At 40.9% G+C, this 21,496-nt stretch overlaps 1 protein-coding gene across 16 annotated transcripts in view; it reads left to right on the forward strand.

Moving 5' to 3' along the window:
- The first annotated feature begins 473 nt into the window (after nt 1–473).
- The window catches only part of LOC119337485, a 23,589-nt gene continuing 2,566 nt past the window's right edge, over nt 474–21,496 (forward strand). For 4 of the 16 annotated variants that reach the window (XM_037609639.1, XM_037609633.1, XM_037609641.1 and 1 more), the window contains exons 1-26: nt 474–633; nt 1,349–1,515; nt 1,611–1,863; nt 2,567–2,789; nt 2,883–3,003; nt 3,140–3,733; nt 4,469–4,489; nt 4,588–4,649; nt 5,332–5,386; nt 5,497–5,533; nt 5,644–5,963; nt 6,241–6,372; nt 6,456–6,604; nt 6,756–6,842; nt 6,951–7,086; nt 7,291–7,725; nt 13,864–13,946; nt 14,062–14,116; nt 14,271–14,307; nt 14,415–14,734; nt 14,837–14,968; nt 15,086–15,231; nt 15,363–15,434; nt 16,813–16,951; nt 17,194–17,393; nt 17,499–21,449. In XM_037609639.1, coding sequence (XP_037465536.1) covers nt 1,354–1,515; nt 1,611–1,863; nt 2,567–2,789; nt 2,883–3,003; nt 3,140–3,733; nt 4,469–4,489; nt 4,588–4,649; nt 5,332–5,386; nt 5,497–5,533; nt 5,644–5,963; nt 6,241–6,372; nt 6,456–6,604; nt 6,756–6,842; nt 6,951–7,086; nt 7,291–7,725; nt 13,864–13,946; nt 14,062–14,116; nt 14,271–14,307; nt 14,415–14,734; nt 14,837–14,968; nt 15,086–15,231; nt 15,363–15,434; nt 16,813–16,927 — 3,747 coding nt within the window. In that variant the 5' untranslated portion in view covers nt 474–633; nt 1,349–1,353 and the 3' untranslated portion in view covers nt 16,928–16,951; nt 17,194–17,393; nt 17,499–21,449. Of the gene's footprint in view, nt 634–911; nt 1,031–1,195; nt 1,516–1,610; nt 1,864–2,566; nt 2,790–2,882; nt 3,004–3,139; nt 3,734–4,468; nt 4,490–4,587; nt 4,650–5,331; nt 5,387–5,496; nt 5,534–5,643; nt 5,964–6,240; nt 6,373–6,455; nt 6,605–6,755; nt 6,843–6,950; nt 7,087–7,290; nt 7,726–13,863; nt 13,947–14,061; nt 14,117–14,270; nt 14,308–14,414; nt 14,735–14,836; nt 14,969–15,085; nt 15,232–15,362; nt 15,435–16,812; nt 16,952–17,193; nt 17,394–17,498; nt 21,450–21,496 lie in introns of those variants that run through there. The other 12 variants (XM_037609637.1, XM_037609634.1, XM_037609638.1 and 9 more) reach the window with 12 other exon arrangements.

Here is a 21,496-nt window from a genome sequence, read left to right on the forward strand (position 1 = left end):
CCGCGTATGTGACTTGATTTGATTGGAACAAAATAAGGCCTGGCCCAACCCCTTAAAATCAGGGGGGAGATGATTAGATTAGAAAGAGAAAAGGAAAAAAGACAACCATAGGATGAAGTGGGAGCATGGGAAGGGAGCAGGCAAGCCGGATCCCTCTCCGTGAACTAAGTAAAAATCTGTCCGTGCATGTAGCATTGCTCCGCTCGATCTATCCAGGCTGGCTACTCTATTTAAATAACGTAAACATCTGGCATCTCGATCTTGCTTAGCGTAATTAAGTTAGTGGCCGGCAGTTAGTCGCCTGCGCTCGGTCTTCAAGCACCGGGGCAGATCAAGCATTAGTTTACACTCCCCGCCAAAAAAAAAAGAGGAGAAAAAAACATTAGTTGCTGCTGTCATTACACATCCATACGACATGTGTAGCGTCAAAACTCAAGTATCTGCAAACTCCTTTCGCGTGTAAATTTGTCATAACTGGATGCAGATCTAGATCACACGGCACCACTCTCTGATATCCCCTCTCCTCTCCTCCGCTCCGCTCCCCTCCCCTCCCCTCTCTCTTATGGCTTGAGAAGACTAGCTAGGCAACACGTTAGTTCACTATTCGGCAGCAGGGGCTTCTCATCCAGCCAGGTAATTGACAAGGATCTCTTCCTTCAACACCTCTGTTCTATAAGGATGCTTGTTCGCCATCGATGAGTTTGCTGCGAAATTGTCATAGTTACTTACATCTTGGTCTACTAGTAGTGCTTCACAGAGATGCCAAACAAAAAGCTAAATAGTACTGTTTTCGATTTATGTTGAGATATGGTTTCTCAGATTCATGACATCGTATTCTGAATTGTTAGTATTTCTCAATAGATAACTGATATGTATCGAGGGAAAAAGAGCATGCCAGCCTATGCGAGAGAACAAAGTTTTCCTATTCTCTTGATCATCTGTATAAATGTCTCTCATATTAAAGTCCAAGTTAGATGCCGCCAGTTTGCCTATGCATGTAAGAGTATTCATTACTTCAGTAACTAAAAAGGTAATTTATACAATCTAGGTGCTCTCATAATCAATTCGTGTGCTGTTGTATCAAGCTAGGGATAACTACTGTGGTACATAACTGGAGTAGTACTATGTGTGTGGGCGCATGTTTGTCCGCATATATATCACAATATGTACATGCAAGATGATCTCTCTTTTGCAGAAATTTCTGAATTGGCATTGAGTTAGTGGACTGTCCTCAAATCATAGTCATAATAAACTCTAATCCATAAGCTGATATTGTTTGGAGAAAGCCCGGACAAGTGTTGTGCCTTTAAATTTTTCGGATAAAGAGTGGAGTCTTTGACTACTGCAGTACCAATGGATCGCCGAGCTAGTATCACAAAAATAGACCTGGAGTACATGCTATGCGATGAGGATGCATACCCACGGGCCCTGCCATTCTCACTTTTGGAACAAATCACAAATGGTTTCTCTGATGAACATATAATTGGCAGAGGTGGCTTCTCGGTGGTTTATATGGTAGGTTAGAAACTCTGTCAGTCAAATTAAGTTTATGTCAAATGGAAACATGAGTTTATTTATCCATATACATGACCATGATCTCGCGGCTGCAGGGAAAGCTTAGCAATGGTGCCGTCGCTGTAAAGAGGCTGACACATGCATACAGACATGAGGCAGCCTTCCAACGAGAGGTTGAGTGTCTCGTGAAGACGAGGCACAAAAGCATCATACGATTTTTGGGATATTGTTCTGACACACAAGGGAGCATGGGAACGTACGACGGAAAATTTGTCATGGCAGAAACACAACAAAGGTTGCTCTGCTTCGAATACCTACCTAATGGAAGTCTTTCTGATTACATCCAAGGTAGGATACTGTATATTTTCATCACATATGTTTTCTTCGTTGGTTCTTAATTAGCTGATTGGTTCAATCAACTCAAGCATATAACTCCCGAGTCGCTCCCCGCGAGACACCGGGAGGCCAACCTAGCGCCGCTGGGGTCTCCCCTTTCTCCAATCTCCTCCCCTTGCCGCCGCCAGGGCGCGCAGCCGGGCAAAGCCGGTTGGCGGCGGCGGCGGCAAGGTCTCCTCTCCTCTCGTCCGGGGGTTGCTGGCGCGGGCAGGCGACCTCGGGTGGTGGCGGCGTGCTAAAGGTGGGGCGCGTCGACGCGGCAGGGTTGTGCGCGACGTGCATGCCTGTGGTGCTCCTGCAGGCTGTGTGGAAGGCTACTTGTGCGTGCGCCCAAGGACTAGATAGTGTGTTTTGATGCCTGGTCAAGACACGTCATCAAGATAGTAGGTGTAGCGATATTGATCATCAGGAAGGTTGCTTTAGGTTGATCCATCTATTTATTTTGTCAAATTGTTGAGTAATACAATAAAGATGGTTGTATGCATCACTTGACGCAGAGGCCGGGGGTTATCCTCCTTTTGGAAAAAAATCATATCATATACATGGTATATATCTTGTTCAAAAATCAAGAAAGTCAAGTATCACAAAATATTTATACCGCACAAAAAAAGTATTCTAAATATTCAATCTCCCATTTCTCATCTCTATTTTGTAGATTCATCGGCGGGACTTGAATGGAGAGAGCGATATAAAATAATCAAAGGGATTTGTGAAGGATTAACTTACCTTCACCATAATAACATTTTGCACTTAGATCTAAAACCTGGAAATGTATTGATGGATGAGGATATGTTGCCAAAAATTGCTGATTTCGGCCATTCAAGGTCCTTGGAGAAATATCAAACGTCGATCAATACAACAACATTCTCAGGAACATTGTAAGTATAACTAATGCCTGTCAAAAGTAACAATGGTAACTACACTCTTCCTTGGTACATCTAATTGATCAGACCCATTGAATTTTCATGCAGGGGATATATGGCACCGGAATTTGCTGGCCATAAGATCACACGCACATTTGACTTGTATAGTCTTGGTGTTATTATCATTGAAATATTGACAGGGAAGAGAGGGTATCACAATGTTGAAAATGTAAGAACATTTTATATATGTCATCATTCGAAGATAAGGGCCATTTCACAATATGGATCCTATGTATCACATCACCTTTCTATTAAGAAAATGTCTAACCCATTTCTTAATATAATGACTGCAATTTTCTATATAGATACTTCAAAGTTGGAGTAATAGGTCGAATATATTGCAACGCGGCCAAATACAAGTATGCTCTGAGATTGCGATTGAGTGCATGGACTTCAACCCATCCAAAAGACCAGTAAGTACGCAGCAAATAATTGATAGGCTCTTCGCTGCAGAAAGTAGTACACAGGTAATCCCAGCTGGTGGGACAAGCAAGACTCTTCTCCTTGACAAGTTCGTGCTTTACTTCCCCTTCGAGCCCAACAAGGTTATTACGTTCCCGCTGCAGCTAACAAATAACACCAATAAACACGTTGCATTTAGGCTTACAAACAAGCACATGGAGTCCTCTTTCCTTAGGCTGCCATTGTATGGCCTTGTGCCACCAAACACCCCTTACACTATCATCATGACAACACATGAGAAAGAAGAACTACCACCAAAGTATATCATAGATGTGATCCTCCATAGTGCTACACTAACATTGGGGGATGATGGCCATGTATACACTTCCCAAATCCATATAGACAAGTTTTTTCAAGAAATGGCGAATGGAGTGCAGGAGGTAAAGCTGAAGGCACTTTATACTCTGCCACGACACATCACAACATTGTCGTTTAAGGTAAGATATTACTATATTAGTATAAATATGATGAACTAGCTAGGTGACCTTTCAATTTATGTATTTATGCTCTTGTGTCATCCTATATTAAGATTGAGATATAAAAATCTCATCCATCCATATACATTGAAATGTATTGCAAACATTACAACTAATAAAAATGTACTCCTTCAGTTCCTAAATATAAGTCGGTTTTAGAGATTCCAATACGAACTACATACAGATGTATTTGGACATAACTTATTTTCCTCCGTATGTAATCTGCATTGGAATCTCTAAAAAGACTTATATTTAGGAACGGAGGAACTACCATCCAAAAAAATCTTTGTTTCTCAGTCACTTATTTTTCCGGTGAAAATTGTTAGCTAGTTCAGTTCATGGTTTCATTATCGATGATATGGTGTTCAAAATTTTCAAATAATTGCTGCAAACTACATCTTAATGGAACATCATTGGAATTAATCTTTCCGCATAGTGATTAGGTAGAAAAGCAATCAAAGATGAGAAAAAATGTTGACCATTCTTTAATACAATTTATATTTTCCATTAGTATTCTACTTCTTTAGTAATATAAATTATGGAAGTTTGATAGATAAAGGTTGGACACACTTAAATTGAAATGTTGTTAATCTAGTGTGACTTTTACTTCTCCATTTTTGTTGTTTTCATTTGTATATGGTGTGGTGGTTCTTGACTACACTTACCCACATTGATGGACGGTCATATATTTCGCAGCCAATCTCGCCCAGCACCCAAGTAAGAATTATGTCTTCTCGTTCTGGTTTACAATTTCTATGTACTAAAACATGGAGGAGGTCCTACGCCAGATGTTAACCATAGCCTTGTTGGATCAGATAATATGCAAGGTAAAAGGCCCCGCCCTGTATTCTTTGGACACAAATCAGGCCAAACAATGGTGAGTACGTTCTTTATTTGTTGGAAATGTACGTGCATGACACATATCAGTCCTTCTCGGCAGCAATAAAAAACACATAAATCAAGATGAAGTGGTTTTTCTTGATCTATTTTTTTCCGGATGGAGGCATAAGATTTACCTCATCCACTAATTAAGGAGAAGTTAGAATAGTTTTACAGTGTCCTGTTTATTACAAAAGCCGTTACTCTCTGTACACCATTTTACTCAAATGTTTCACCGTGCAATGGACCAAAGCTTCATGTCGATGATGATGAAGGGAGGGGCGAATTTATGCTACAAGACACTTATTTCATTCCAAATTGCCGAACTGACAAGCATGGTCAGTGATGCCATGGCGTTGTTGTGTGACACAAGCCCAACATGCTAATCCACCACTGCTTGACGGATCTCTAGTTTATTCATTGTCGAATACATGCTCCACGTCTATATTTTGGCAAGATTATCAGTGAGAATTTTGATTGATATTTCAAAATGCAAAGAAATTAACTGTGGTCTCCGCCTCTCCGGTGTATGTTTGCTCTGGAATGCTCTAGATCCATAGTGTCATTCGGCATGCATCCTTTTTTTTGCAATTGAGCACGTGAATGAGATTTTATGTTTACATGTAAGCATATGAGATATTTGCTTCATGGTGAATTGATTCAATACGTTTTTGTGGCAGGATAATAATAGGAGAAGACAATGGACATGTTGGCTTTTGGGACTATCAGACACAGGCATGTAGCAACGTTTTTTATGATAAGTCTTGATGCCTCTCAGCATGGGTATGCATGGATGCATCCTTTGGTCACCACTGACTAACATAGTAATTCCTTTATTATGGCAGAGAAAAGTGGATTCAATAAAAGTCTCCTCCAACCGTGGTATGATTTCCGACTTCTTTTAGTGCTCATGGCAGTTTTTTCAAAAATGGAAACTTTAGTATTCCGTCATTCAAGCCGTCCTGCCAATAAATTGACCTGCCTCAGTGCAGTTACGTGCCTTAAATTTATTGAAAGAAAGCAATGGATTGTTGCTGGGACAAATAATGGTAACGTCCATGTGTACGACTACAGACAAATGAGAAAGATCACAAGTTTCAGAGTTGGTACATTTGAGGATCTCGTCTCACTGGCTGTTCATCCAACCCGGCCGTATTTGCTGTCAGCGGGTACAAGCATGAAACTTTGGGACTGGGACAAGGGCTGGGAGTGCATCCAAACATTCCAGGATAAAAACCACGACACAACATATCAAGTCGCATTTAACCAAATTGGCACCTTTGTTGGTAGTTCAATGGATTACACAGTGAAGGTCTCTGTCTCTCTCTCTCTCTCTCTCTCTCTCTCAAACTTTATAAAGCTTGACAAAGATTATAGAAAAAATTAAACTTTCACAATAACAAATATATATGGTGTGAAAATATATTCAATGATGATTCTAATGGTATTGATTTGGTATTGTGGATGTCAACAATTTTTCGTATAAACTTGATCAAAGTTTACAAAGTTTGCCTTGAGAAAAGTTAATGTGCAAAGTAAATAAAAACAGTGGGAGTGCTTTATTTTTCCTATATATGATTGCTGTGCAGGTTTGGAGTCTAGATTCATGCGAATGCAACCATGCTCTGCTTGGGCATTCAAACAAAATTAACTGCTTGGCTTTCTTCACGTGCCACGATGAGGAGTTTTTGGTTACAGGTTCAGATGATCAGACTGCCAAGGTCTGCCATTCCACTGGAAAAACATTCTAAGAGAGATATAAAAGTTGTCATAATACATGCTCTGATTAATTTTGCCAAATCAGATATGGTATTTGCAGAAGAACATATGTGCATATACACTCGAAGCTTTCGTATCTCCAGTTACATCTGTCCTGTACCAACCAAGTCATCAGACACTAATTATGGGTTCAAAAGATGGTGCTATTTATTTGTGGGGCACCAAAAATTGCAGGTAATTGGAAATATAGTAACTATAGCTAGTGTCCGTATGATTCACATGCTTTACTCAATCAGATGGTTTTTACATACGCTAAGTCAGTCAACTATTGATGTTGAAACAAATGTAATTTCCACTACTTGCTGATAAAAAGAAGTTCTAACAGGATATATTCATCTCCCCCCATGCTTAAAAGGATCATCATGATCGGTTGTACGGGAGCTACCTACCATCTCGCGTGTGCGATGGGAAGGTATATTTTCATGCTATTCGTTTACTGCTTAAGAGCTTATATTTCCATGCTTCATATTTTTATGGCAGACTGACACAGTTGTATGAGTATATACCTACTATATGTTAGGGTTGTGATTGGGAAGGAAAACACAGTAGCAATTATGGATATTGATAATGTGAATTATAAGGAGCAATCAACATATTACAGTGAGCAGCAGCCAAGTCCAGATACAAGACACTATGCTAGAGACACAACGTCCAGGGTGAGTTCATTAATTGTTTATACGGAAGTGAGTTAACTAATTGGATGTTATTTTTTTGATTATCATTATGCTAAACTTGTCTAGGATCAGCTGTAATTGTTATCTCAGCAGTACAGAGTGATCTCTCGTATCAAAAATTAAAATTCATATAGACTTAATACGCAGCTATTGATTAGTTGGTTACCCAATACTGTATCTATTTAGCAGGAAATCCTATGGCCCATCAACAAGCTACTTGACGTCCAGCCACTGGATCTCCACTTCCCCTATGATTCCAATGAACCAATCCCATGCTCACTACACCTAACGAACAACACTGATGAAAATGTTGCTTTTAGACTTGTCGACAAGAGCGGCAAATCTGCATGGTGCTTCGTAAAGATGCCATTGTACGGTGTTGTGCCTCGCAAATCAACTTACATTTTGATTGTCACAACGAAAGAGGAGATGAAACTAAAGGAAGAGACAGACTTTGATCTTGTTATTCAGAGTATTTTATTGGGAAACAAGTACATAACTGTATTTGACAACCAAACTGAGTCTGATGAAGTTTTTGAAGAAGCCAAAGGGTTTGGGAATATGCTGCATGAGGTGGCACTGAAAGCTGTTTATCTACAGTTTGGAGAGATCACGTCGGAGGTGAGTTTATTCTACTACACAAACCATTTATCTGAGTTAAAATTACTGAAGTGGTAAAGAGTATATAAATGCACCTGGTGGAAGATTTAAAGTCGATCCTTTAAAACTTTGACCAAATATGTAGAAAACAATATCCAGATTTACAATACCAAATAAATGCTATTTCATTCATCCTGAATTATATTTTTCAGATGGCATATACTTGGTGGTCATTTAAAGCTTCGGTAGATATAGATAATTTTCTCTATCAATTTATTCAAAGCTTGTGAGACATTTTGTAGTACAAGCTTTTCTAGGAAAACCAAATAGTACACTTTGATACTGCTAATAGGGATGTATTTTGTCCAAAAAAAGATTAGATGTTGATTTTGGACATTTTAATTTACCTTACAGTAAACACCGTGTCCAATCTTGCACCCGATCCTTTCCTGAAACCATCCTTGTCCTGCCGTCTTTAGTCACTCGTACCATATGCCACCCCGCTCGTGCTAGTTTGATTCCTCCCAACCTGCGGCCACGCCCGGTCCAGCCTGGCCACTATGGTTATCTACCATTATAATTGTGCATGCCCTTTTATCTAACCCTAATCATCCAGTTCTCCCGCCTGCGCTCACGTTTCAGTAACCATGCCCGCACTCATATGTCCCAAGGCCTATCCATAGTATTGATCCCACATAATTTTGAAAAGTGCGTATTAGTTCCTATCAATGTTCTAAATAGCCGGATATAGCCACGCTATAGCAGTTTGACCATGATCCTGCTAAAAGATTTTCATGTACAATTGTCTAGCAACTTATATAATTGCGAGCTATAGCCACACTATAACTGTTTGAGCATGGTGCCATTTTTTGACAAAGCCTGCTATTTAGAAGGATGGTTCACAGACAAGAACTTATACTAAATAGAGTTCATGTAAGTCTCCATAATCACCCAAATCATGGAAGTGTGCATAACGAGCCAAATAATCAACCATGTGTGCGTGTAAAAAGGAAATAGAGATTTGGGATGAAAGAAATACATATGTCAACCCCCGAACTCATGCCCAAGTCTAATTTACAATCCTGAACTCCAATACCGTTTAAATTACAATCGTAAATGCTAAAATCTTGCAACTTTCAACCTTGTGACCCTCAAACAGTTATTTGGTCAGTTTTACCTGGATTTGAAGAGTTGACCACCTAGTCGGCACCTAGTCAGCCACCACAACATCAAAATTTGAGAACATAATGAAAGTATCCTAAAACTGAGCATTACCATGCTGATAATTGTCGACGAAGTTGGATTTTTCTTTCGCCAAACAGAATAAAAATACAACGAAGTAGAAATTCACGTCAATTTTTGTTCACAATATGACGAAAAAATGAAATGTTCCCCAATAATTGAAAAAATTCTGAAAATGAGCACCACCAAGTTCAACATATTTGTTCGCAAACGGAATAGGAAAATACAACAAACTACAAATTCAGGACCATATTTGGTCAAATTGACCAAAAATATAATAGTTTTCTGAAAACATTCTAAAAAATCAGCACTAACATGCAGATAATTCTGGAACAGTCTGAACTTTTTTGCCAAACGGAATAAATATGAAATGAAAATTCATTTAATTGCCAAAAAGGGTCCGAAATTTGTATTTTCTTTATATATTTTATTGTTCCTGGAAAAAAGATTCAAATTCGTACTCATTTTTTATAATTTTTCATATTTTTATCGAATTTTTTATTTTTTTTGGTCCAATTTTGACCAAAAGTGGTCTTGAATTTGTATTTATTTATTTATTTATTTTGCGAAAAAAATTCAAACATTCCAAGAATTATTAGCATGGCAGTGCTCATTTTAAAGTTTTATCTGGAAAGATGCAATTTTTTGTTCAAATTCTGACTGAAAATGGTCCATAATTCGTTGCATTTTTTATTCTGTTTGGCAAAAGAAATTCAAAATTTCCCAGAATTATCATAATGGCAGTGCTCATTTTTTATAATGTTGTCCTTTTTTCAAGAAAGTTCCATTCTGTGTCAAATTTTGACCAAAATTCGTCATACATTTGTAGTTTTATCATATTTTTTTCTATTTGGAAAAAAGTACAAACTTTCCCAGAATTATGGGTATTGTGTTGCTCATTTTTACGAAAATTTTCATTTTTTTCTGGAAGATTTCATTTTAGGTCTAATTTTGACCAAAGATGGTCCTGAATTTGTATTTTTGTTGTTTTTTTATTCTATTTGGCAAGAAATCTAACTTTTCTAGAAATATCAGCATAGTAATTAATGCTCTTTTTTGAGTTTTTTTTACAATTTTTCTGGATATTTTTTGGTCAAATTTTGGTGATGTGGTGGCGGACTAGGTGGTCAACTCTTCAAAACTAGTCAAAACTGACCAGAAAACTGAATTGAGGTACACATGATTGAAAGTTGTCCAGTTTCGAAAGTTTAGTGTTGTAATGTAGACTGCATTGAAGTTTGGGTTGTAAATTGGACTATTGCATGAGTCCAGACTTGAAATATGCACTTCTCTCATTTGGGACCGGCGAGGAGCGATTTACGATCTACTATGAAGGATGACCTGCTCCATCGTCCCTCTAAAAGGGTGCCCCATTGAGGTGCAGACGCAATTTTATGTCCTTGTACATCCGGCGTTGTTCCTTTTTCTTGGGCATGGGGGCGGCGCACCACTCCGCATCGATGGAATGTGTCTTTTTCCTTCATAACCACAGTATAGACACATAAGTTCATAAACACATATATACACTCACTCTTATGAATGCGCGCACACACACTCTATCTGTATGAGCACTTTTGAGAGACTAAGCCAGTGGGTCTTAAGATTGACGATGTGAACAACGTGTTAGGAAAGTGATAGAGCGGCAACTTTGTTTGGGCAACATCATATTAGTGTAAGTGCAAAACATTCTCATTTTTGTCTTCTTATTTTGCCAAACAAAATATATATTGTAGCATATATAACTGATATGTGAATATATTTCATGATTATAGAGAAAAATATATTTCTGTTGTACCAAAAATAAATGATATGTAAATATATCTCATGATTAATTTAGTGGTATCAATTCAGTATTAATTATGTTGAACATTTCACTATAAACATTACCAAACTTTACAAAGTTCAACTTTGTAAAAATCTGATAAGTACTATATTTTGGTATAGAGGGAGTACAATTTTGTGTATTTGTAATACAAATAGAACTTAGCGTTGGTTGTATAGAACACTTCTTCTGCTTCTAGTAGTAAGATTCTCTGAGAAGATTTCCGACTTTTGTGCTATTGGCCTAATTCAGGCCATTGCAAAGATGGTAGCCAAAATGCTTGACACGTGGCTCCTCCCCACATGGACGTTCTCGTCTCCAATGCTCAAAGCGAATTCATCAAGACTTGGAGCATCCATTACAACTTCATGTTTGTTCGCAATTATGGGCATTGGTTACACCGTCGGAAGAGTCCTTCGTTCCTCCTTAAGGTTGACATTAAAAATCCCTTTGACTCATGCTTTGGGACTATAACTTCAACCAAGTGCAAGAATTTGGGTTCCCCCAAGCTTCCTCAATTGGATAGCCTCTCTCCTATCCACATCTACATCGTGGGTCATCCTAAACAGCGTCCATGGTTCCGTAGTTATGAAGGGCTGAGGTCTAAGGCAAGGCGACCCACTATCACCGATACTCTTTGTTATCACAATCGGCCCCCTCGTGTGTCTCCTTGAGTTGGCCACCAAACATGGTCACTTGGACCCATTGGGGGCGTGGCCAGATGTTTTGCTCATCCTTTTAAGTGTATGACATGGCCATATTAGTGCCCCCCACCCACATTAAGGAGGACATTCAGGCCCTTGCCAGCATTTGCACTCACTTCGGGGAGGTCACCGGATTGAGGATACGTTTCCATAAGTCTGTGTTCTCCCCTACCCGATGTGGTGGAACTGACCTCGAGGATATCATGCAAAGTCTCCCAGTGATGCAGATATCATTTCGCATGTGGTACCTTGTGTTTTTGTTGTCTGTCAGGCTCTCACTTCCAACACCTGGAGGATGGTAAGGAAAATACTTCACCACCCTTTCACATGCAACATTGGTTAATGCAGTGGTTATTACCTTCATGATCTATCACATTACTCGTCTTGACATTAGTGGGAGTTTTGCCATTCATTGACAAGCTCAGGAAATCCATTCTTTGGGTAGGTATAGATAAGGTCTTAGGTGTGAAATTCTTATTCCAGTGGGATATGGTGTGTCATCCTACCATTCTCTATGGTCTTCGGATCCTGAACTTGGTAAAATTTTCTTGTGTGTTGCACCTTCGTTGGACTTGACTTGAGTTGACCACGCAAGAGACAACTTGGGTAGGAGCTGCGAACCCTTGTGATGACTCATATATGGATCCCTTCCACTCTCTTACAATCGTAACGGTAGGGGATAGGGCCAAGGCAAGTTTTGTGAACTCGCCTTGGGTCTATGGGTTGCGGCCACGGGACATTGCCCCTTCCATTGTCAACATCTCCAAGAAGCACGATAATCGCACAAAGGATGCCCTGGAGGGTGAGCTTGATCGACATATCAAACGGATTATCGACCTTTGGTCCTTCACTCTCATGTGCAACTCACCGAGGATTACGCTGGCTCCTTAGTTAAGAAGTTGACTTCATCATGGTATTACACCATGGTTTTTGCCTACAAGGCCTAATTATTTGGTTCTACTACAACAAATTTCAAGAGCACGGTGTGGAATGTTTGGGAACCCCCGAGGGTAGCCAAATTGTGGCCTTTGTCATCTTTGTAGAAACACCATGGAGTCGGCAACCGACCTTTTCTTCCAGAGTGCCACTCATCCCTCCAAATATGGAGCTTTATTCAGGATTGGCTTAGCCACCATTGTTTTCATACTACATCTTGACTGGCAATCAACAACGTTAAGGAGTGGAGGGAGTACTTCATTCAAGGAAATTGGCATAACCGCAAGTGTATGGCTTCTCTTGCAGTGCTCATGGCTTGGGAAATATGGAACGAGTCTAATGCAATATTCTTCAACAATGACATGAGGTTAGTTGTCATCTTCTCTAGGATTCATGAGGAGGCTTGTATTTGAGTTAAAGCTGGTGCTAAACACTTGAGTTCTTTGATGCCACAAGAGTTGACTTATTGTGTTCTAGGGTCACGTTCGGGATTGTATGAAACCTAACTCTCTCTTAGAATGTGGCAAAGTTTTGCCCTTTAAAATAATTAAAAAGACTATTTGTCTTCCTCTAGCCTTCTAATTAAGAGAAGCAATTCATTTATCCCATTATCTTCTTCACAACAACCCTTGTTGTGCCATAGCTATTGAAATCAAACCCGAACCCATTGATTAATATGTAGCAACGACAGGGCCCGAAGATGCGCTTCTGCATTGAAAGTTGACCAACACTATGAAACAAAGGGATCACTAGGCTTTTGAAGAGAGGAGGTGCGAGAATCCTACCCCATATAAGAACGAATGAAACGATGATTATGGTGGATTAACTACTCAGCAGGCTCTGGCTCCGGCTGTCCCACCTCACGGTTGATGTTGTTGGCCACTATGATCTCCAAATGTCAACCTTGAGCCCAATTCAATCTTCCTCCTTGCTAACTTTGTCCACGAGGAAGCGTGGCTATGAGTGCATCCTCAACTAGAGTTGTCGAGGCGCACGCTTTGAGTTGCAGCTGGTTTACAGCCTTGATGGCCTTTTCCACTTTCTAATTCAGCCCGGGCATGTCCTCCTTCCACTTTTGGCCTGCAATGGCATGAGAGTTCCCGTGTGTCACTCTTGTTCCTCCTCCGGTGAATTGGGAGGCACAGTAGTTTAAGACTTTAAGCACACACACCCTTCCAGTTTTGGAACAATGTAGTAAAATAATGACTCGGTAAAGTATATGGTTCCAAAATTACTACAATAATTCATACACAAGTTTACTATGTTTTGTACAATTTTAACTAGGGGCTACATCTGGTTCAGAATAGTATTTCAAAATTGCTACACTTCGCACACTATTTTTTACTGCATTTTGCACTTGCTGACAATTATACCAACTATGTGCATGCCACTAGTGGCCGACTTCATTATATGGAACATTCAACCTAATTGCTTCTATTGTTCTGATGTTGACAGTGCTTTATTCAATCCCAGAATATATTGGTGAAGTATAATCCTGACACTCTGTGTTCCCTGGATGCACATCCGGTAGAACCATGGTGAGTGCGTATACTGGTAACTAGCCAAAAGATAGGGAATGTGCATATTTCTGTTCCTTTTTTTCAAGTGAATATGTTGGATGTCATTTGGCCCTAAATTTCATATGTCTCACAGGATTTTAACAGGTCATGGAAGCGGATATGCTCGTCTATGGAACCATCATATCAAGGCAAGCTAATGAATTCTCTCTCTCTCTCTCTCTCTCTCTCTCTCTCTCTATTCCCTGGAAATATATTCTGCTTCTAAATGTATATATGTTGGCAAGTGAAAATGTCCTTGGTATTTTCAGTTGAACTAACAACATCATTTTGTACGGCATGCAGTACCCGTTGAGTTCGTTTAAAATTTCAGAGTATGCAGGTATACTTTCTGACTGTTATCATCGAGAACCAATTAAGCGCTGCCTGCATCGTCATATATATTTACACTGGCATTGAGTACTAACTATGTTGGCACTATCATTGCAGTAGGCTGCGCCAAATTTATTGCAAGACGGGAATGGTTGGTAGCTATAACAGATCGTGGTCACCTCTATGTTTACGACTGTGCATGTGTAATGAATATCAAAGAGATCACGGCTGTTAGGCCTACTGGTGTCACTATCACTCCACTACTAGCCATTCATCCAATCCTTCCATATGTGCTATCATTTCCTACAATGGTTTTAGACTGGGACCAGGGCTGGAAGGTCACACAAATAATTGATGGTACTAGCATGGTGACAGCCGCATTTAACCCAGAAGACGCCAACAGTTTTGTGAGTGGGTCTTCTGATGGCGAAGTAAAGGTTTGTCTTGCCGGATTCCTCCTTTTTGCTAACTAAATATTCACATTATGAAGACAGCTTTTACTACTAGACTTTATGTCCTTGTACATGCTTGCTGTTCAGATTTGGAAGCTCGATTCTACCGACCCTGAATATTGCCTCCATGGTCATTTGGATGCTGTGAACTGCCTTGATTTTTTGACACTCTGGGATCGACAGTATTTGATTACTGGCTCTAATGATTGCTCTGCCAAGGTATATGTGTCATTGTCATCAAACACCACACTAGCTAGTTCATAAAGTAAGCGCATTACATTAAATTCGGATTATGGATAATGTTGAAGTCCATATGCTATGTTTCTTTCAAATCAGATCTGGGATATGCAGAAAAGGGCCTGCATTTGTACGCTGGAAGCTATGTCACCAGTTCGTTGTGTCCTGGTCCATCCAACACTTCCAGTCGTAATTACAGGAACAGAACATGGCATCATTCATGTGTGGAGCTCCACTGATTTCAGGTAAGCAGCATTATATGAGAGCCCTTCCAAATGCTGTAATGGATTGTGGTAATAAATTTATAACACGTGGGTTCCAATATTTCATATACTTTTTTTTTTGCTTTGTAAGTGATTTCTCCTTTTTTTTCCAGGCTAAAGAGAACCATTAACTTAGGCGGTGGTGGACCTGTTGTTGGTCTCGCATGTTTGATGGGTTCACGAAGGTATCTATCCCTGTTTCAGTTTCCTTTTCCTGTCTGATTAAAAGAGTTGCTTCGCTGCATGCATGGTCTCTAGGTGGATAACGACTATTTTTGGACAAATGGTGAATTTTATGGGCTCAAAATGGAGCATCAAGAGGATATAAATACAATGAGCAGACCAGGCCTCGGCCTCTGCATAGTCAGGATGCACACAGCCAACACCAACACACGCACCCAAAAACATGGCAACAAATAGCGAAGTCATATAGTAAAACCAAAGCAATGCGTAGGCGAGAAAAAAGACCCTAAACGATCAGATCCACAATCAGCAACTACTTCAATAACCATATCCGCACCAACCATCTCATGACACCACACGAACGACGAGGTTCTTCAACAACAATGCCTTCAAGAAGGGAGCGACGCACGATAGCCATTGTCACCTGATCCAACCACTCATGGTTGGAATCTAAGTTGTCACACTGAAGAAACAGTTCGAGCATATCCAAGCAATGCCTTCAACAAGATAACAACGTAAAAACGTCGCCATTGCCTGGCATGACCAACTCAGATCACCTAGGCATTCACCCCAGAGCTTAAGACCGGGTACCCGAGTAGCACTACCATTAAGTCACTCAAGTGTTGTCGCCACCATCTTTCCGCGATCATAGCAGCTACATGCGATGTGTGACAGTCGCCGCTGCAGCACCATCCCTCTTCGTCAAGACGTCGTCCATAGTTTGCATTTCACCACTGAAATCATCCACCGGATCTGGAGGGAGAAACCCTCACGAAGACCTTTCGGTGGCCACTGCAATCCACATCGAGGCCACTACCGGGCGAGTTGACCCAGCCTTCAGTGGGCCCTAGCAGGCAGCAGCGCATCAGATCTAGGTGTAGCAGCCATACCGCCGACCGCCACTGCATCCCAGCATGAGAGGGAGCCTGTGCCACACAATTTACAGCTGGAGAAGCGCGGAGTCGTACGAGTGGCAAGAGCTGGCTGTTGACGACCCCATATCCGGCCTGGCAGCCACCATCAGCCATGGAGCACCGCTCGAAGCCGTCGCCATCGATGAGAACTCAGCACGTATCTGCTAGCCTCAACCAATCACATAGACAGCTTGATTGATTTCTAGCGTGGCAAGACATGCACCTCTAGCCGAGTAGACATACCTGCATATGAGCAAATCTGGCTTTCAGTAGCAACTGGCAACCATGGGATCAATTCTATGGGTGGATAACAATTATATAATTATTGCAATTAATTATGCTTGCCTTTGCTGTACAATTTGCTCGGGACTGCCTTACTTATTAGTACCGGTGCCTTAGTTTTCAACATTCTTAAGCTCATTCCTATGATAGCAAACTTGTGAATATGAGTATCTTTTTCTGACAGGGTTGTGATTGGGCAAGGAAATGCTATACGTACCATAGAAATCCGTAATGATGACGGGATCGACTGTCCTCCAAGCGATGTAGACACCGGCCCCACCATCGTTGGCAAGAAATGAAATTTGAACCAGATCAAGGTGAAGGTGGAATTCTGAACCTGGGTACCTTTTATTTGAAGTCCCTTTACAGTATATATCAAATCATTTTGGGTTGTTTAATTTTATGGTCCAATGGCATAGATGCGCAATACTAGACCCGAAGTTGTGAAGTAATTTCAGGCATTATGGGCATTTTGGGTATTTTACTTTAAGTAGGACATACAACGTCTGCACTAGCAATCAAATAAACAATACATATCTGATGTTTGGATCATCAACTACTACAGAAACGGTCTTTGAAGGTTGTTTTGGTACATGGCGTCAGGTGGTTTTCAGTTTGCCTCAAAGCCCTTGTCCCTAATAGTTCAACAATCCTTAGAGCATTTGCAAGAAGTCTATCACCAGCTTTGAAGCAATAATCGCCCTTGGTTCAATGTCTTCTTCCAGAAGATGAATTTCATTCTTGTCAGCGGCAAATTCATCGGTGGTGATCTCATCAAGCCTTTCCTTCAATTCCCTTTCTTCTTATATATTTGCTTCTTCACTTGTCGGGCCTGATCAATTCTATACTTCTCATTGTTCGCAAAATCAGGAATCATGTGATGAGGACTAGGAGGAATTTGCAAGTCGACAAGAGGAGTCTTAGGATTTTGCACCAGACGTGAATGAAATCAAATATCACCAGCTTGGGATCAAGTAACACTAGTATGCTTGAACCCTTAGCTCTTTCTACCTTCTCAGCACGATCCCTGATAATGTCAGCTAGGGTGTCTGATTCTTGGACCTCATCATGTTTTTTCATCCGACTTCCTCGGCTGGAAGGCTGGCCATGTTGGGCAATAGACTCGGTTTTTTGCCTGGGTACGGTGACGCAACTAGCATGCTTGTTAATTCATTTTGCCCACAGGTAGATTGCATCATTCCTTGTGCTACACGAAGCAATAGACACGCCAGTTGTTCTCTGACAAGTGTTTGGATCAGCAGATATAGTCACAGTAGCCATGGGTGCTTAAGACTTGGGCCTTGAAGAACTAGGTTCAGCAGGCTTTGGCTTTGGTTTCCAAGCCTTTTTCTTCGCTTGCTGCACTTGGGAGGCAGAAGCATTTGGAGCAACCACCCTTCCCTGGTTTTTCCTTGGCGGACCTATAATATCTTTAGGATAAACACCTCCATCAGCTTGAGACCTTAAAGGACCAGGACTGAAGTTCATCAGATGAGCATAATTTTTGGCCGAGTTTTTCGCATACGTTTAGTTGTCGTTGAAGAATTCAGGATCACGACACCATCGCATGCTTGAAGAACTACACAAGCTTGTTTCCCCCCTGTGTTCATCCAAACTGCAGAAGCTCCGGAAGGACGTGGCCGTGAGACTCCTTGATTTTTTCAATAAAGGACATTTCATTGAATAGATATATCGAGGTGATACAATCGCATCGAAAGAAAGCCCGGCCTCTGCATAGGTAGATGCACACAGCCAAAAAACTCCAGAGTAGCCTAAAAGCAAAAAATAATTCGATACAATGCCAATCAAAGAAACATGTCCAGCCTAAGGAGTGGCTGATCCTATCCGTAGGTCACACCGCCATCCATGGGGGTAGAAAACCTCCCTGGCCGTACGCTCCAGCCGTGTAGAAGCCATTACAAAAAGGTCCATGTCCTCCGGCCTCTGCAGGATAGACCAAGTACGGAGCCATCGTGTACACACATGAATAATCTGCATAGGAGATGTGACATATTTGTTACTAAAAATCACATCATTTCTGGTAAGCCACAGGGCCCAGCATAAGGCCGCCGCTCCCACAAGAATATGTGCAGAAAATTGTTTATCAATACACAGCAACCAGTTGCCGAACATGTTCCATGCACTACGTGGTGGGTATAGATTCTCAGCTACTTCAACTATGGTCCAAAATGCCCGAGCGAACTTGCACTCAAAAAAATTGTTTAATAGACTCGTCGTGTTGGCAAAAGACACATGTATTGAAACCATGCCAGTTTCGTCGTGCCAGATTATCTCTAGTTAGGATGACTCCTCTGTTAAGAAACCAAAGGAAAATCTTCACTCTTAGAGGGATTTTGAGCTTCCACAATTTTCTGTTATCAACTAGAACATCACAATGAACCATTGCATCATACATGGATTTGACTGAAAATTTGCCATTCTGATGCAAGTTCCATCAAAAAATGTCCGGCTCACCTGAAAGTTGAATGTCTTCCAGGCGAGTGAGTAATTCATTTCATGCTTCCAGGCAAGGGCCAAAAAGGTCCCCCCGAAAAGAAATATCAGGGTTTTCTTGTCCTAAAACTTGTTTGATTGTGACAAATTTATGTCTAACAATCCTGTACAAGCTCGGTTATTGAACCATTAGTGGGTTATTCCCTAGCCAGATATCTTCCCAGAATCGAACCTGAGAATCGTCCCTAACTGAGATGGTCCCAAATTGGAAAAATAATTCCTTGGCCTTCATCACACCACTCCAGAAATGAGAATCCCCGGGTTTCCAATAAACTTGAGAAATGGCATTGGATCCCACATACTTGTTGCGAATGATTTCCTGCCATACTCCATTCTCAGTGAGTAGTTTGTAAACCCACTTGCTGAGAAGAGCATTTTTTTTTAATCTCAAGGTCTTGGATCCCCCGTAAGACAAGAGCTTGGCCTTCCAACTGGCTAAGCATTTCTCTACTCTCTCTTCCACATGCTTCCACTCAGTGATAGATAAGTGCAGACAGTGTATGGGAATACCCAGATATCAAATTGGAAACTGCCCGAGCCGGCATCCAAAAATCTCAGCATACTCAGGTGCTGATTCTGCAGCATCACCAAAGCAAAAAAGATCGCTCTTATGAAAATTAATTTTGAGACCAGAAAGTTCCTCAAAAGCACATAAGAGAAACTTGAGATTTCTTGCCTTATCTAGATCATGATCCATGAATAGAATAGTGTCATCCGCATATTGTAGAATAGATAGACCATCTTCTATCACCGTCCAGCTTAGCCCGCTCGACAAGGCTAGCTAGCATGTCGACCACAATGTAAAACAAAATAGGAGAAGCGGGGTCCCCTTGGCGAAGCCCGTTCCTTGTCTGAAAATAGTTGCCAACGTCATCATTAATTTTTATGGCCACACTGCCTCCAGAGACAAAGCTCTCTACCCAACGCCATTTTTGTGAAAACCCCTTCATGCGCAAAGTTTGCAATAGAAAGGGCCACTTAACCTTATCGTAGGCTTTTTCAAAATCTATTTTAAGAATGACACCATTCAATTTTTTTTGGTGAAGCTCATGTACAGTTTTGTGCAAGACGACCACTCCATCTAATATGTTGCGGCCTTGAATAAATGTTGTTTGAGTGGGTTTTACAACATGGTCAGCCACCCCGTTCAAGCGATTAGTTGCGACCTTCATAAAGAATATAAAATTTACATTCAGAAGGCAAATCAGTCGATATTGTTGAATACGACTAGCCTCCTTAATCTTAGGTAATAGAATAATTTCCCCAAAGTTTAAACAAGAAATGTCAAGGTCTTCAGCATGCAGTTGGTTAAACAACTGAACCAAGTCTACCTTAATGACGTCCCAAAAACATTGATAGAACTATGTGGGAAAGCCATCCGGACCCGGAGCCTTGTTGTGTTCCATTTGAAAGACCATAGTTCGAATTTCCTCCTCAGAGAACGGGGAGGTTAGGAATTCATTTTCCGCTTTTGTAACTTGAGGAATGTGATGAGTAATGGATTCATCCAGCTGAAAATTTGATTCAGTTGAAGGTCCAAAAAGCTCTTTGTAATACTTAGTAATAAAAGTTCTAAGTGGTACGTCCCCCTCAATTCGGCCTTCCTCCTGGTCAAGGGCGAATATGCGTTTCTTTCTATGTCTGCCATTGGCAAGAATTTGAAAGTATTTTGTATTATCATCACCTTGCACAAGCGAATCCGCTTTGCAAAGTTGGTACCATTTAATCTCTTCCTCGCGTAGTAGGCGGGCTATCTGCTCATTTAGATTGCTTTTTTGCTCAATCTCAACTGCAGACAGAGGCCTCACCTCCGCTATTTTATCAAGGGAATCAATTAAGGTAGAAAGTCGTAGTTTTTCTTTTTTGTAGATGCCAGCAGTATGCTTGGCCCATCCACGAAGGAATCGATGCAATGCACGAGTTTGATTATTCCATCGTTGAATGGGTGTGTTACCGCGAGGCAGACGCGCCCACACTTTCTTAACCAGGTCATGAAATCCCTCTCTAGTGAGCCATCCCAACCCAAATTTAAATTGGTGACGGTTAGAACTTGGGATTGGTTGTCCAAAATCGATGAGCAATGGAGCGTGATCCGATAAGGTCTTAATTCTTTCTAATGCCCGAACCGAGGCTAGGGGATATTTATATTCCCAGTCGGTGGTAACTAGCACCTGGTCAAGTTTTTCAAAGGTTGGCACCGTATCGGTTGTTGGCGTAGGTATACTGACGACCAGACATCGTGATCTCCCTCAGATCCAGACTGTCAGTACCAACATTAAAGAGGAAAGGTCACCTTGTATCAAACAGGTCATTGTTTTTTTCCTACTGATATCGAAGGATATTAAAATCACCCC

This window comes from Triticum dicoccoides, chromosome 7B (assembly GCF_002162155.2).
Source record: "Triticum dicoccoides isolate Atlit2015 ecotype Zavitan chromosome 7B, WEW_v2.0, whole genome shotgun sequence".
In the NCBI taxonomy this organism is placed as follows: domain Eukaryota; kingdom Viridiplantae; phylum Streptophyta; class Magnoliopsida; order Poales; family Poaceae; genus Triticum; species Triticum dicoccoides.